This window comes from Bufo bufo, chromosome 7 (assembly GCF_905171765.1).
Source record: "Bufo bufo chromosome 7, aBufBuf1.1, whole genome shotgun sequence".
NCBI lineage: Eukaryota > Metazoa > Chordata > Amphibia > Anura > Bufonidae > Bufo > Bufo bufo.
Genome location: NC_053395.1, coordinates 232,688,617 through 232,706,346, shown reverse-complemented (window position 1 = coordinate 232,706,346; position 17,730 = coordinate 232,688,617). Strand labels below are relative to the sequence as shown.

General features: G+C 51.9%; 1 protein-coding gene across 6 annotated transcripts in view; it reads right to left on the bottom strand.

Annotated features, from left to right (window-relative positions):
• Positions 1–13,487, bottom strand: part of KALRN (kalirin RhoGEF kinase) — a 270,877-nt gene extending 257,390 nt beyond the window's left edge. For all 6 annotated transcript variants that reach the window (XM_040439928.1, XM_040439929.1, XM_040439930.1 and 3 more), the window contains exon 1: positions 13,292–13,487. In XM_040439928.1, the coding sequence (XP_040295862.1) occupies positions 13,292–13,370 (79 nt within the window). In that variant the 5' untranslated portion in view covers positions 13,371–13,487. The remainder of the gene's footprint in view (positions 1–13,291) is intronic.
• Positions 13,488–17,730: the final 4,243 nt, after the last annotated feature.

Sequence of the window (17,730 nt, the reverse complement as noted above, 5' to 3'; positions counted from 1 at the left end):
GGGCTCCAGCTCCTATGCAGAGTGATGCGTCTCCATGGTTACAGCCTCCAAGCAGCCCCTGCGCAGTGTGATCCTCCTGGGCTCCAGCTCCTATGCAGAGTGATGCGTCTCCATGGTTACAGCCTCCAAGCAGCCCCTGCGCAGTGTGATCCTCCTGGGCTCCAGCTCCTATGCAGAGTGATGTCTCCATGGTTACAGCCTCCAAGCAGCCCCTGCGCAGTGTGATCCTCCTGGGCTCCAGCTCCTATGCAGAGTGATGTCTCCATGGTTACAGCCTCCAAGCAGCCCCTGCGCAGTGTGATCCTCCTGGGCTCCAGCTCCTATGCAGAGTGATGTCTCCATGGTTACAGCCTCCAAGCAGCCCCTGCGCAGTGTGATCCTCCTGGGCTCCAGCTCCTATGCAGAGTGATGTCTCCATGGTTACAGCCTCCAAGCAGCCCCTGCGCAGTGTGATCCTCCTGGGCTCCAGCTCCTATGCAGAGTGATGTCTCCATGGTTACAGCCTCCAAGCAGCCCCTGCGCAGTGTGATCCTCCTGGGCTCCAGCTCCTATGCAGAGTGATGTCTCCATGGTTACAGCCTCCAAGCAGCCCCTGCGCAGTGTGATCCTCCTGGGCTCCAGCTCCTATGCAGAGTGATGTCTCCATGGTTACAGCCTCCAAGCAGCCCCTGCGCAGTGTGATCCTCCTGGGCTCCAGCTCCTATGCAGAGTGATGCGTCTCCATGGTTACAGCCTCCAAGCAGCCCCTGCGCAGTGTGATCCTCCTGGGCTCCAGCTCCCTCCTCTTACTAACTGTGGTTTATCAGGAGGAGAAGCAGCAGGACCAGGACTACACGTAACCATGGAGACACATAGATCTGCACAGGACCTGCACACAAAATGGGGGATTTTATTTTTTATTTTTTTAAAACAACGCTATTTGCAAAGTAGTTTAATCTTTTATTTTAGATGAATTCAAGCAATAACCAAGCTGGTGGCAAAAGTCTACACACCCTTCAAAGCCCCTCCCAGCTCCCCCGCACCCCGGCTCCCCTCAGCCTATGGGCCGCCCTTCCTGATAATCATCTTCTTTATAATAGTTCTGTCCTCACCGTGATAGAGATCACCGGTCATGTCCTGCGGAGCCAATCAGAAGACGAGTCAGGGCTGGACTCCATCATCCTTTCTCCTCCCCCTCCATCATCATACTCCTCCTCCCCCACCTCCATCATCATACCCCTCCTCCCCCACCTCCATCATCATACCCCTCCTCCCCCACCTCCATCATACCCCACCTCCATCATCATACCCCTCCTCCCCCACCTCCATCATCATACTCTTCCTCCCCCACCTCCATCATCATACCCCTCCTCCCCCACCTCCATCATCATACCCCTCCTGCCCCACCTCCATCATCATACTCCTCCTCCCCCACCTCCATCATCATACTCCTCCTCCCCCACCTCCATCATCATACTCCTCCTCCCCCACCTCCATCATCATACCCCTCCTCCATCATCATACTCTTCCTCCCCCACCTCCATCATACCCCTCCTCCCCCACCTCCATCATCATACTCCTCCTCCCCCACCTCCATCATCATACCCCTCCTCCATCATCATACTCTTCCTCCCCCACCTCCATCATACCCCTCCTCCCCCACCTCCATCATCATACCCCTCCTCCCCAACCTCCATCATCATACTCCTCCTCCCCCACCTCCATCATCATACTCTTCCTCCCCCACCTCCATCATCATACTCCTCCTCCCCCACCTCCATCATAATACTCTTCCTCCCCCACCTCCATCATCCTCCTTGTCCATCATTTCCCTCTATCTTCCTCCATCATATATCCCCCCACCTCAGTCATCCTCCTCCATCATTCTCCCTCCATGTTTTTCCCCTCCTCCATCATCCATCCTCCCCTTCATCTTCCTCTCCCTTCTCTATCATCCACCCTCCATTTTCCTCCCCTCTTCTTCTTCCTCCCCTCCTCCATCATCCTTCCTCAATCATCCTACTCCCCTCCTCCGCGTCCTTCAGGCCTCTTACGCTGGACACGGATTCGCTCTGTAATTCCTCGCGGTCTGCGTCTCTCCGGCTATTAGTGAACAGATTAACCCCTTACATCCAGGCCACCTTCCTGTGATACAGCCCCTCGGGGGTACGAGGCGCTCAGCGTTACATGCTGTATTATCCACCGCTGATCTCCGCACCTTACTGTACACTGATGGCACCTACATATTGCGCAGTGCTGTACACAGGTTGCCGCCGCTCAGGCCTCCTCCCCCACAAATCACGACCAGAGGAGGATTCTGGAAACCGGAGGAACCCCACATGAACATGGGGAGAAGGTCCAGACTGCACAGAGATGTGGCCCCTGGTCAGGTCCCAGGACCCGCTGTCATGAAGTAAAGAGCTTCACTGAGGCATGAGGCACGACATGCCTCGGCGTCAGCTCTTACATGTGAGCATTCATCTGCGGCCATGTGAAGCCCCCCGTGCTGCTGTGTGTTGGGGGATTCAATACTATTTATTGCGCCACATTCTCCATAAACCGTACACGGAGCACGCGGCCGCCCGCGGTAGGAAGACTCCTCCGGGGACAATGGCAGCAAGGACACTGCTCGTCTACACAATCAGCAATCACTTAGGCGACATCGGCCGAGACCTACAGTACATGGCTGGTCTACCGTACAAGCACGGAGAGGGGGGGGGGGTATTATAGGATCGCCCCCCTCCCGCAGTGTCACCGGCCAAGCACAACGGCGTGTGTACCGAGCAGCCATAACATTAAAATCACTGAGAGGTGCAGGGAACAGCGCGGATCACCAGGTGACGATGGCGCCTGTCGGGGGTGAACAGTCAGGTATTGAAGTCGATGTACTGGAAGCAGGAGACATGAGCAAGCGCAAGAGCGTGAGCGGCTACTACGAGGGTCACAGGGTCTCCAGTACATGGTGTGTGAGATAGGAGATTAGATTGTGAGCTCCTGGGGGCAGGGATGATTTGAGCGTTACACTGTGTGCGAGATGGATGATGGGAGCGATACACTGTGTGTGAGATGGATGATGGGAGCGATACAATGTGTGTGAGATGGATGATGGGAGTGATACACTGCGTGTGAGATGGATGATGGGAGCGATACACTGTGTGTGAGATGGATGATGGGAGTGATACACTGCGTGTGAGATGGATGATGGGAGTGATACACTGCGTGTGAGATGGATGATGGGAGCGATACACTGTGTGTGAGATGGATGATGGGAGTGATACACTGTGTGTGAGATGGATGATGGGAGCGATACACTGTGTGTGAGATGGATGATGGGAGCGATACAGTGTGTGTGAGATGGATGATGGGAGCGATACACTGTGTGTGAGATGGATGATGGGAGTGATACACTGTGTGTGAGATGGATGATGGGAGTGATACACTGTGTGTGAGATGGATGATGGGGGTGATGCACTGTGTGTGAGATGGATGATGGGAGTGATACACTGTGTGTGAGATGGATGATGGGAGTGATACACTGTGTGTGAGATGGATGATGGGAGCGATACACTGTGTGTGAGATGGATGATGGGAGTGATACACTGTGTGTGAGATGGATGATGGGAGCGATACACTGTGTGTGAGATGGATGATGGGAGCGATACAGTGTGTGTGAGATGGATGATGGGAGCGATACACTGTGTGTGAGATGGATGATGGGGGTGATACACTGTGTGTGAGATGGATGATGGGGGTGATACACTGTGTGTCCAGCACATATAAATAACAGATGAGGACTAATCTAGTAAATCCCATTGTTAGGCGGCAGCTGTTGCCGTGTCCTGCGTCCACCATTTGCCGGATACTGCGCGGTGTATGATCCACGGCCTGTGATGTGACGCCGGTAGATTGTCGCTGCTATTTCTGTCTGTCGCAGACGTAGCCCCCTCGAGCCCTGCAGTGGATGGGGGGGGGGGGGGGGTCTCCAGTCATCTGTAGGGTCCTCAACATTTGTCACAAGGTAACAAGATATCCCCAGCAAGGGCTGCACAGCTCAGACCAGGGGCGGCCGGCTCTGCTGCATCCGTCAGAGGCCTCAGAGCCGCCACTACAAACAGCAGGGGCCACAGTGCGGGCCCCGAACAGATGTGCCAGCATCTTACAGGCTCAGCACAACAACTGCCACTTCTATGAGAGGGTGTGGGGGGGGGGGTATATAGGGGTGCAGGGATATACAGGGTGTACAGAGGGGTGCGGGCGGTACAGAGTAGTGAGGGGGTATATAGGGGTGCGGGAGGTATGCCAGAGGTGCAGGGGGTACAGAGTAGTGAGGGGGGGTATATAGGGGTGCGGGAGGTATGCCAGATGTGCAGGGGGTACAGAGTAGTGAGGGGGGGTATATAGGGGTGCGGGAGGTATGCCAGATGTGCAGGGGGTACAGAGTAGTGAGGGGGGTATGCAGGGTGCACAGACGGGTGTGCAGGGGGTATAGAGTGGTGCAGGGGTATGCAAAATGTGCGGGGGGTTATACAGTGGTGCAGGGTGCACAAAGGGTATGGAGAGGTGTGCAGAGGGGTGCGGTAGGGTCTGTGCACATGGTTTGGCGGCTCCACACTGACTTTTCTGAACACTTCAATACAATTGTATAATAAGAAATTCTGCAACTTTCCCCATTATTAAGATCTCTGCTTGCAGTCAGTAAATGAGAAAATGATCATTTGCATCTAGAGAGTCGTTTTGACCCTGCACATCATAGCTGAGGGTTTGTCACAGTCGTATCCGTACAATCACAGGTCACCGACGGCTAATTACTCTATATGCGGGACTTAGATTGTCAGCTCCTGGGGACAGGCACAAACTGTTGGAAAAAGACACAAGCGTCGGCCCACACTTCGCACACTTGTTTTTGGGAGAATGATTTGAGATTTGCAGATGCATGCAACAGGTAAATGATGATGTCACGCTCCAAGGTCACGCAAGGTCAGAGAGAAGAGCGGGGGACACCTGCAGAGCAGCGGCGGCTCCCAAACAGGAACGCAGCCGTGAAAAACCGCGAGCAGAGGATTCAAAACATGGAGGAAATTGAAGACAGAACGGGCTGCGGCCGGATGCTCGGTGACGCACAGAAATGTCGCCATGTCCGGTTTGTACATGTAATATTCGGGATTTTTGCGCCCCCGGGGTAACGCTGGGATGTGGGTAATGATTATCGCCAGGGCTCTGATGGTTACAATGTATCTGTGTCATTCCCATGTAACACTGGACAGAAGGACACGAAGCGGCTCACCCACACCGCACGCCCCGTGACGCTCACATCTGTTCGCGCCGTCCTCCCGCGTTTCCATCTTTCTCCCGTTTTATGTCGTCAGCATCAGAACTTGGACGGAGCCTGCATTTTTTAGAAGATGAAGCAAGCACGTAGCCTGTAACCATGACAACCACTGCGGCCAATCACAGGGACAACGTCATGCATGACATAACTTCTGGTGTAAGCAGGAACAGAGCAGCGGCGTCATACGTGTTACATACATGACCTGATCCAGCCATGCGCTGACGGGAGGGCGGCCATTGATCTCAGGCCCGGAGCACTGTGCACATACTTTCTGCCAATTAAATCCACTTCGACCGGTGTTGCGGAGATCGCAATAAGCGCGTCCATCGATCGGCCGCTGCCCCGCTGCCCTTCACCCTCCACTTCTTCAACAGCCGAGCGCCACAGAGGACGCACCCACCGCAGCGCCAATGTATGGTCACGTCCCCCCGACCGGCCGCACACTGCAAGCTCCTGAGAGACGCTGTGCTTCAATTTCTCGTCATGTTCAAGATCTCTGCTTGCTTTCAGTGAATAGGAATGTTCTTGTTTAAATGTAGACACTGAAAACCTGTTCTGACCTACTCCGCTCACACAGCTGAGGGTATGGAACAATGTATCAGTGTAGATCACACCATAAATGCTGCGCCTGATCTTGCCTCTCAACTACACTGATACATTATATCAAAACCTCAGTGGTGAGATGTACATTGGCTGCAAGCAGAGATCTTGAGAGTAATGACAAACACACAACGCCTGTTAGAACCCCTTGATGTAGCTGGATGGCGCTGTATTTACCCCAGTGCTGCGAGTGTGCACCACGTCCAGTGCACTGCAGGCGGTAATCGGCGACCAAATGTGTCCCGTGATTCACATAAATCCTAGAATCGTCACAGGAAATAACCGGCCCGTCACTAACCTTATAAAATAAACCGCCAGTTACACCCATGACCGCCATTCACCGCGAAGTAAGGGACTGAAGACTGAGCGCAACGTGACCTGAGACTGACAGCTCATCAGAGATCAGCGGCGCCAGGAGCTGCAGTTATAATTCTGCTGTTCCAGTAACATCCAGAGCTGCAGTTATAATTCTGCTGTCACCAGTCCCATCCAGAGCTGCAGTTATAACTCTGCTGTTACCAGTCCCACCCAGAGCTGCAGTTATAATTCTGCTGTCACCAGTCCCATCCAGAGCTGCAGTTATAATTCTGCTGTCACCAGTCCCATACAGAGCTGAAATAACAGATGCACAGAATAGGCTGGCGGGTGACAAGCATGTCCGCAGAGGGTGGATGATGAGCCACTGTCTGTATCCAAGGCAACCAGCAGCATTGTGCACTCACCCTGGGTGACATTGTGTCTTCTTCTCTAGTCACATCCAGAGCTTCAGTCACCATTCTGCAGGCTGTCATCTCCATCCCACCCCGCCCTCACCGTCCACTGCATTGTATTCTGGGGAATGGGCAGGAGAGAAATTTAAGGTCAGAACCTCATGCAATCCAGCAGAATTGTGAATGCAGCTCTGGATGTGACTGGAGTATCAGGCATGATGTAAAACAGTGCTCCGCTCCTCAGCGTTACATGAAGAAGTGACTCCCAACCCAGAGGACATAGAGCGCGGTCGGCCATTGTAAGAGGCCGAGCTACAGACACTCCTATACTCAGAGCGACGCAATCACAGAAACATCGACAACTTGTCAAATGTCACCCACGGAACGCGATTCCATCCATTGTCAGAGACGTCCAGATTCTGGAGCATGGAATGCGTGGTCACATGACCTGCAGCGTACACTGGGATTAGGCGGTCACATGACCTGCAGCGTACACTGGGATTAGGCGGCCACATGACCTGCAGCGTACACTGGGATTAGGCGGTCACATGACCTGCTGCGTACACTGGGATTAGGCGGCCACATGACCTGCAGCGTACACTGGGATTAGGCGGCCACATGACCTGCAGCATACACTGGGATTAGGCGGCCACATGACCTGCAGCGTACACTGGGATTAGGCGGCCACATGACCTGCAGCGTACACTGGGATTAGGCGGCCACATGACCTGCAGCGTACACTGGGATTAGGCGGCCACATGACCTGCAGCGTACACTGGGATTAGGCGGTCACATGACCTGCAGCGTACACTGGGATTAGGCGGCCACATGACCTGCAGCGTACACTGGGATTAGGCGGTCACATGACCTGCTGCGTACACTGGGATTAGGCGGTCACATGACCTGCAGCGTACACTGGGATTAGGCGGCCACATGACCTGCAGCGTACACTGGGATTAGGCGGCCACATGACCTGCAGCGTACACTGGGATTAGGCGGTCACATGACCTGCAGCGTACACTGGGATTAGGCGGCCACATGACCTGCAGCGTACACTGGGATTAGGCGGTCAAATGACCTGTAGCGTACACTGGGATTAGGCGGCCACATGACCTGCAGCGTACACTGGGATTAGGCGGTCACATGACCTGCTGCGTACACTGGGATTAGGCGGTCACATGACCTGCTGCGTACACTGGGATTAGGCGGCCACATGACCTGCTGCGTACACTGGGATTAGGCGGTCACATGACCTGCAGCGTACACTGGGATTAGGCAGTCACATGACCTGCACCGTATACTGGGATTAGGCGGTCACATGACCTGCACCGTATACTGGGATTAGGCGGTCACATGACCTGCAGCGTACACTGGGATTAGGCGGCCACATGACCTGCAGCGTACACTGGGATTAGGCGGCCACATGACCTGCAGCGTACACTGGGATTAGGCGGCCACATGACCTGCAGCGTACACTGGGATTAGGCGGTCACATGACCTGCAGCGTACACTCGGATTAGGCAGTCACATGACCTGCACCGTATACTGGGATTAGGCGGTCACATGACCTGCACCGTACACTGGGATTAGGCGGTCACATGACCTGCAGTGTACACTGGGATTAGGCGGCCACATGACCTGCAGCGTACACTGGGATTAGGCGGCCACATGACCTGCAGCGTACACTGGGATTAGGCGGTCACATGACCTGGAGCGTACACTGGGATTAGGCGGCCACATGACCTGCAGCGTACACTGGGATTAGGCGGTCACATGACCTGGAGCGTACACTGGGATTAGGCGGCCACATGACCTGCAGCGTACACTGGGATTAGGCGGTCACATGACCTGCAGCGTACACTGGGATTAGGCGGTCACATGACCTGCAGCGTACACTCGGATTAGGCGGTCACATGACCTGCACCGTATACTGGGATTAGGCGGTCACATGACCTGCAGCGTACACTGGGATTAGGCGGCCACATGACCTGCAGCGTACACTGGGATTAGGCGGCCACATGACCTGCAGCGTACACTGGGATTAGGCGGTCACATGACCTGGAGCGTACACTGGGATTAGGCGGTCACATGACCTGGAGCGTACACTGGGATTAGGCGGTCACATGACCTGCAGCGTACACTGGGATTAGGCGGTCACATGACCTTCCCCAGCGTTCCGCACACAGGCTACATGAATCGTAATACTGGGTGTAATGGCGCCCCGTATCTTGCAGATTATAGGTGTCCCCCGCCGCTGGGCAGACCCCTGGGTGATAACATGAATTACTCCATAGTCGCATCATTTCTGGCCGGACCACACCCCAATTGTGTACAGGGATCAGAAGACAAACCGTCAGAAAAATCCACAACCGGTTACATCGGAGGCTCAGAATGCCATCCGTACTCATGCTTTACACTGCAGCTCTGCTCCAGATCAGTTTACCAGAGTCTGAAATAGGGGCTTCGATAAGGGGAGGAAAAGGAAAGCACCACATTCACCTTAACCTAAACTGCTGTCCCCATAGCAACCAATCAGAGCTCAGCTGTCATTCTGTGAACTGCTCTGACACATGAAAGGTGAACAGTGATTGGTTACCATGAATTTGTTGTCCACAGCAGCCAATCAGAGCTCAGCTGTCATTCTGTGAACTGCTCTGACACATGAAAGGTGCACAGTAATTGGTTACCACGTCTTTCTTGTCCACAGTAACCAATCAGAGCTCAGCTTTCATTTCTTATGGGGTTTTTTTTTTCAGTGGGGCCGAGTTCACATCACAGATGTACAGAATTACACAAAAAGCACAATGGAGTCTGTTCACTTTCTTTTTTTCAACATGCAGGACATTTTCCTCCGGTGTTTTTTGACGGAATCTGCGACGAGGGCCCGGAACAAAACTCGCCCTCAGCTTCTCAAATCTGCCGGCAGGTATCTGCATGCCCTCCCACACCGGCCGCACATACAGCGGGGGAGACTTATCAATCTGGTAAAGGTAGAACTGGCTGAGCTGCCCACAGCAACCAATCAGATTCCACCTTTCATTTTCCATAGGAGCTGTCCAAAATGAAAGGTAGATTCTGATTGGTTGCTATGGGCAACTAAACCAGTTCTACTTTACACCAGTTTGATAAATCTCCCCCAGTATGTCTGCCACTGGTTTGTCGGATGCCTCCTTTTTCAGCTGATTGCCTGTGGCCAGCATGGCCCCCCCCTTCCCATCTCTGGGGCCCCCGATTCGCTTGGTTCTCATGGTGGTAAAGTCCACCCCTGAGAGGCGGCTCTGGACGCCCATTTTTTGAGCTAAGGTCAAGTGCAGTCAGATTTGGCTTCTGACAACAGATCCAGAGGTCACTGGGCCTGGCTCACGACTACACGCAGAACCAGCACGCTACACGCTATGACGTCACCAGGACAACGATTCATGTAAACATCAGAGTCCAATTCAAACAGGACCGAGGGCCCAACAAACACCACGGGCCCCGGACTGGGCCACAACATGTGACAGCCCAATGTCAGGAGCAATGTATAGGGGAGGATATACTACACATGGGACCCAATATCCAACATTAATATAAGAGGAGGGGATTACTGTATATAGGGGACAGTAATATGAGAGGAGGGGGATTACTGTATATAGGGGACATTAATATGAGAGGAGGGGGATTACTGTATATAGGGGACCGTAATATGAGAGGAGGGGGATTACTGTATATAGGGGACATTAATATGAGAGGAGGGGGATTACTGTATATAGGCGACAGTAATATGAGAGGAGGGGGATTACTGTATATAGGGGACAGTAATATGAGAGGAGGGGGATTACTGTATATAGGGGACAGTAATATGAGAGGAGGGGGATTACTGTATATAGGGGACATTAATATGAGAGGAGGGGGATTACTGTATATAGGGGACATTAATATGAGAGGAGGGGGATTACTGTATATAGGGGACATTAATATAAGAGGAGGGAGATTACTGTATATAGCGGACATTAATATAAGAGGAGGGAGATTACTGTATATAGGGGGCATTAATATAAGAGAAGAGGGATTACTGTATATAGGGGACAGTAATATAAGAGGAGGGGGATTACTGTATATAGGGGACAGTAATATGAGAGGAGGGGGATTACTGTATATATGGGGCATTAATATAAGAGGAGGGGGATTACTGTATATATGGGGCATTAATATAAGAGGAGGGGGGTGACTGTATATAGGGGCACTAATATAAGAGGAGGGGGTTACTGTATATAGGGGCATTAATATAAGAGGAGGGGGATTACTGTATATAGGGGGCATTAATATAAGAGGGGGATTACTGTATATAGGGGACATTAATATGAGAGGAGGGGGATTACTGTATATAGGGGACATTAATATAAGAGGAGGATTACTGTATATAGGGGACAGTAATATGAGAGGAGGGGGATTACTGTATATAGGGGACATTAATATGAGAGGAGGGGGATTACTGTATATAGGGGACAGTAATATAAGAGGAGGGGATTACTGTATATAGGGGACAGTAATATGAGAGGAGGGGGATTACTGTATATAGGGGACAGTAATATAAGAGGAGGGGGATTACTGTATATAGGGGACATTAATATAAGAGGAGGATTACTGTATATAGGGGACATTAATATGAGAGGAGGGGGATTACTGTATATAGGGGACATTAATATGAGAGGAGGGGGATTACTGTATATAGGGGACAGTAATATAAGAGGAGGGGATTACTGTATATAGGGGACAGTAATATTAGAGGAGGGGGATTACTGTATATAGGGGACAGTAATATAAGAGGAGGGGGATTACTGTATATAGGGGACATTAATATAAGAGGAGGATTACTGTATATAGGGGACATTAATATGAGAGGAGGGGGATTACTGTATATAGGGGACATTAATATGAGAGGAGGGGGATTACTGTATATAGGGGACAGTAATATGAGAGGAGGGGGATTACTGTATATAGGGGGCATTAATATGAGAGGAGGGGGTTACTGTATATAGGGGACATTAATATAAGAGGGGGATTACTGTATATAGGGGGCATTAATATGAGAGGAGGGGGATTACTGTATATAGGGGCATTAATATGAGAGGAGGGGGATTACTGTATATAGGGGACAGTAATATAAGAGGAGGGGATTACTGTATATAGGGGACAGTAATATGAGAGGAGGGGGATTACTGTATATAGGGGCATTAATATGAGAGGAGGGGGATTACTGTATATAGGGGGCATTAATATGAGAGGGGGATTACTGTATATATGGGGCATTAATATAAGAGGAGGGGGGTTACTGTATATAGGGGCACTAATATAAGAGGAGGGGGATTACTGTATATAGGGGACATTAATATAAGAGGAGGATTACTGTATATAGGGGACAGTAATATGAGAGGAGGGGGATTACTGTATATAGGGGCATTAATATGAGAGGAGGGGGATTACTGTATATATGGGGAATTAATATAAGAGGAGGGGGTTACTGTATATAGGGGACATTAATATAAGAGGAGGGGGTTACTGTATATAGGGGACATTAATATAAGAGGGGGATTACTGTATATAGGGGGCATTAATATAAGAGGAGGGGGATTACTGTATATAGGGTACATTGATATAAGAGGAGGGGGGTTACTGTATATAGGGGACATTAATATGAGGAGGGGTTACTGTATATAGGGGACATTAAATTACTGTATATAGGGGACATTAATATAAGAGGAGGGGAGTGATTCACTATCTGCCCCCATAATGCAGTGTTACATTGTACAATAGGGGCAGATAGTGATACATTGTATATTGGGGGCAGATAATGATACATTGTATATTGGGGGCAGATAGTGATACATTGTATATTGGGGGCAGATAGTGATACATTGTATATTGGGGCAGATAGTGATACATTGTATAATGGGGGCAGACAGTGATACATTGTATAATGGGGGCAGACAGTGATACATTGTATAATGGGGCAGACAGTGATACATTGTATAATGGGGCAGACAGTGATACATTGTATAATGGGGCAGATAGTGATACATTGTATAATGGGGCAGATAGTGATACATTGTATAATGGGGCAGATAGTGATACATTGTATAATGGGGCAGATAGTGATACATTGTATAATGGGGCAGATAGTGATACATTGTATAATGGGGCAGATAGTGATACATTGTATAATGGGGTCATTTTATGGATTTACAAGTAGAGGCTTCGTCACGTTGGGGGGTTAATGTAGCAGCGAAGGGGGTAGTATGGGGGTAGTGATACATTATTTGGTGGTGCTTATATTATATGTTATTGTGGAGGTAGTAATACTCTATATGGTGTAGGTTTTAAAACATGATAGGATTGGGTATAATGGGGGTAGTAATACATGATATGGTGGGGGTAGTAACACATTGTATAGTGTGGGTTGTAATACAGTATATGGTTAGGTATGATTGGGGTAGTAATACATGATATGGTGGGTTGTAATACAGTGTACAGTTGGGTATGATGGGGGTAGTAATACATGATATGATGGGGGTTGTAATACAGTGTACAGTTGGGTATGATGGGGGTAGTAATAGAATGTATGGGCGGAGGGGAGTTGCCGTCCATTCATCCCCTTCTCCCGCACTGCCCCTGCCCAGGCCTCGGCTCCTACCTGTCCGGAAAAACGCCTCCACCTCCGAATCCGTTCCTCCGCCGCCGCCGCCATCCTCCGTGACCTCCGCCGCGTTCATGGCTGCAGCCGCCGGGGCCGGGGAGCTCGATCCTCCGGGGGGCTCCACGGTGTGCGGTCAGTGAGGGGCGCTCCCCGGCTCCATCTCCCGTGTAACGCCGAGATCTCTGCCGCCCGGACCCAGATCAGCCCCAGACTCTGCCTCCCTCCTCCTCCTCCTATTGTTCACATCCTGCGCCCCCCTCCTCCTGCCACCCATGTGACTATCACATCCTGGGGGGCTCCTGCACTATTATACCCTATATCACCCAGGAATACCCCCTCCTCCTGCCACCCATGTGACTATCACATCCTGGGGGGCTCCTGCACTATTATACCCTATATCACCCAGGAATACCCCCTCCTCCTGCCACCCATGTGACTGTCACATCCTGGGGGGCTCCTGCACTATTATACCCCTATATCACCCAGGAATACCCCCTCCTCCTGCCACCCATGTGACTATCACATCCTGGGGGGCTCCTCGACTATTATACCCCTATATCACCCAGGAATACCCCCTCCTCCTGCCACCCATGTGACTATCACATCCTGGGGGGTTCCTGCACTATTATACCCTATATCACCCAGGAATACCCCCTCCTCCTGCCACCCATGTGACTATCACATCCTGGGGGGCTCCTGCACTATTATACCCCTATATCACCCAGGAATACCCCCTCCTCCTGCCACCCATGTGACTATCACATCCTGGGGGGCTCCTGCACTATTATACCCCTATATCACCCAGGAATACCCCCTCCTCCTGCCACCCATGTGACTATCACATCCTGGGGGGCTCCTGCACTATTATACCCTATATCACCCAGGAATACCCCCTCCTCCTGCCACCCATGTGACTATCACATCCTGGGGGGCTCCTGCACTATTATACCCCTATATCACCCAGGAATACCCCCTCCTCCTGCCACCCATGTGACTATCACATCCTGGGGGGCTCCTGCACTATTATACCCTATATCACCCAGGAATACCCCCTCCTCCTGCCATCCATGTGACTATCACATCCTGGGGGGCTCCTCGACTATTATACCCTATATCACCCAGGAATACCCCCTCCTCCTGCAACCCATGTGACTATCACATCCTGGGGGGCTCCTGCACTATTATACCCTATATCACCCAGGAATACCCCCTCCTCCTGCAACCCATGTGACTATCACATCCTGGGGGGCTCCTGCACTATTATACCCTATATCACCCAGGAATACCCCCTCCTCCTGCCACCAATGTGACTGTCACATCCTGGGGGGCTCCTGCACTATTATACCCTATATCACCCAGGAATACCCCCTTCTCCTGCCACCCATGTGACTATCACATCCTGGGGGGCTCCTCGACTATTATACCCTATATCACCCAGGAATACCCCCTCCTCCTGCAACCCATGTGACTATCACATCCTGGGGGGCTCCTGCACTATTATACCCTATATCACCCAGGAATACCCCCTCCTCCTGCCACCCATGTGACTATCACATCCTGGGGGGCTCCTGCACTATTATACCCTATATCACCCAGGAATACCCCCTCCTCCTGCCACCAATGTGACTATCACATCCTGGGGGGCTCCTGGACTATTATACCCTATATCACCCAGGAATACCCCCTTCTCCTGCCACCCATGTGACTATCACATCCTGGGGGGCTCCTCGACTATTATACCCTATATCACCCAGGAATACCCCCTCCTCCTGCAACCCATGTGACTATCACATCCTGGGGGGCTCCTGCACTATTATACCCTATATCACCCAGGAATACCCCCTCCTCCTGCCACCCATGTGACTATCACATCCTGGGGGGCTCCTGCACTATTATACCCTATATCACCCAGGAATACCCCCTCCTCCTGCCACCCATGTGACTATCACATCCTGGGGGGCTCCTCGACTATTATACCCTATATCACCCAGGAATACCCCCTCCTCCTGCCACCCATGTGTATATCACATCCTGGGGGGCTCCTGCACTATTATACCCCTATATCACCCAGGAATACCCCCTCCTCCTGCCACCCATGTGACTATCACATCCTGGGGGGCTCCTGCACTATTATACCCCTATATCACCCAGGAATACCCCCTCCTCCTGCCACCCATGTGACTATCACATCCTGGGGGGTTCCTGCACTATTATACCCCTATATCACCCAGGAATACCCCCTCCTCCTGCCACCCATGTGACTATCACATCCTGGGGGGGCTCCTGGACTATTATACCCCTATATCACCCAGGAATACCCCCTCCTCCTGCCACCCATGTGACTATCACATCCTGGGGGGCTCCTGCACTATTATACCCCTATATCACCCAGGAATACCCCCTCCTCCTGCCACCAATGTGACTGTCACATCCTGGGGGGCTCCTGCACTATTATACCCCTATATCACCCAGGAATACCCCCTCCTCCTGCCACCCATGTGACTTTCACATCCTGGGGGGCACCTGGACTATTATACCCCTATATCACCCAGGAATACCCCCTCCTCCTGCCACCCATGTGACTGTCACATCCTGGGGGGCTCCTGCACTATTATACCCCTATATCACCCAGGAATACCCCCTCTTCCTGCCACCCATGTGACTATCATATCCTGGGGGGCTCCTGCACTATTATACCCCTATATCACCCAGGAATACCCCCTCCTCCTGCCACCCATGTGACTATCACATCCTGGGGGGCTCCTGCACTATTATACTCTATATCACCCAGGAATACCCCCTCCTCCTGCCACCCATGTGACTATCACATCCTGGGGGGCTCCTGAACTATTATACTCTATATCACCCAGAATACCCCCTCCTCCTGCCACCCATGTGACTATCACATCCTGGGGGGCTCCTGCACTATTATACCCCTATATCACCCAGGAATACCCCCTCCTCCTGCCACCCATGTGACTATCACATCCTGGGGGGCACCTGGACTATTATACCCCTATATCACCCAGGAATACCCCCTCCTCCTGCCACCCATGTGACTATCACATCCTGGGGGGCTCCTGCACTATTATACCCCTATATCACCCAGGAATACCCCCTCCTCCTGCCACCCATGTGACTATCACATCCTGGGGGGCTCCTCGACTATTATACCCTATATCACCCAGGAATACCCCCTCCTCCTGCCACCCATGTGACTATCACATCCTGGGGGGCTCCTGCACTATTATACCCCTATATCACCCAGGAATACCCCCTCCTCCTGCCACCCATGTGACTATCACATCCTGGGGGGCTCCTCGACTATTATACCCCTATATCACCCAGGAATACCCCCTCCTCCTGCCACCCATGTGACTTTCACATCCTGGGGGGCACCTGGACTATTATACCCCTATATCACCCAGGAATACCCCCTCCTCCTGCCACCCATGTGACTATCACATCCTGGGGGGCTCCTGCACTATTATACCCCTATATCACCCAGGAATACCCCCTCCTCCTGCCACCCATGTGACTATCACATCCTTGGGGGTTCCTGCACTATTATACCCCTATATCACCCAGGAATACCCCCTCCTCCTGCCACCCATGTGACTATCACATCCTGGGGGGGCTCCTGGACTATTATACTCCTATATCACCCAGGAATACCCCCTCCTCCTGCAACCCATGTGACTATCACATCCTGGGGGGGCTCCTGGACTATTATACTCTATATCACCCAGGAATACCCCCTCCTCCTGACACCCATGTGACTATTACATCCTGGGGGGCTCCTGCACTATTATAGCCTATATCACCCAGGAATACCCCCTCCTCCTGCCACCCATGTGACTATCACATCCTGGGGGGCTCCTGGACTATTATACCCCTATATCACCCAGGAATACCCCCTCCTCCTGCCACCCATGTGACTATCACATCCTGGGGGGCTCCTGGACTATTATACTCTATATCACCCAGGAATACCCCCTCCTCCTGCCACCCATGTGACTATCACATCCTGGGGGGCTCCTGGACTATTATACCCCTATATCACCCAGGAATACCCCCTCCTCCTGCAACCCATGTGACTGTCACATCCTGGGGGGCTCCTGGACTATTATACCCCTATATCACCCAGGAATACCCCCTCCTCCTGCCACCCATGTGACTATTACATCCTGGGGGGCTCCTGCACTATTATTCCACTATATATCACCCAGGAATACCCCCTCCTCCTGCCATCCATGTGACTGTCACATCCTGGGGGGCTCCTGGACTATTATACCCCTATATCACCCAGGAATACCCCCTCCTAATGCCACCCATGTGACTATCACATCCTGGGGGGCTCCTGCACTATTATACCCCTATATCACCCAGGAATACCCCCTCCTCCTGCCACCAATGTGACTGTCACATCCTGGGGG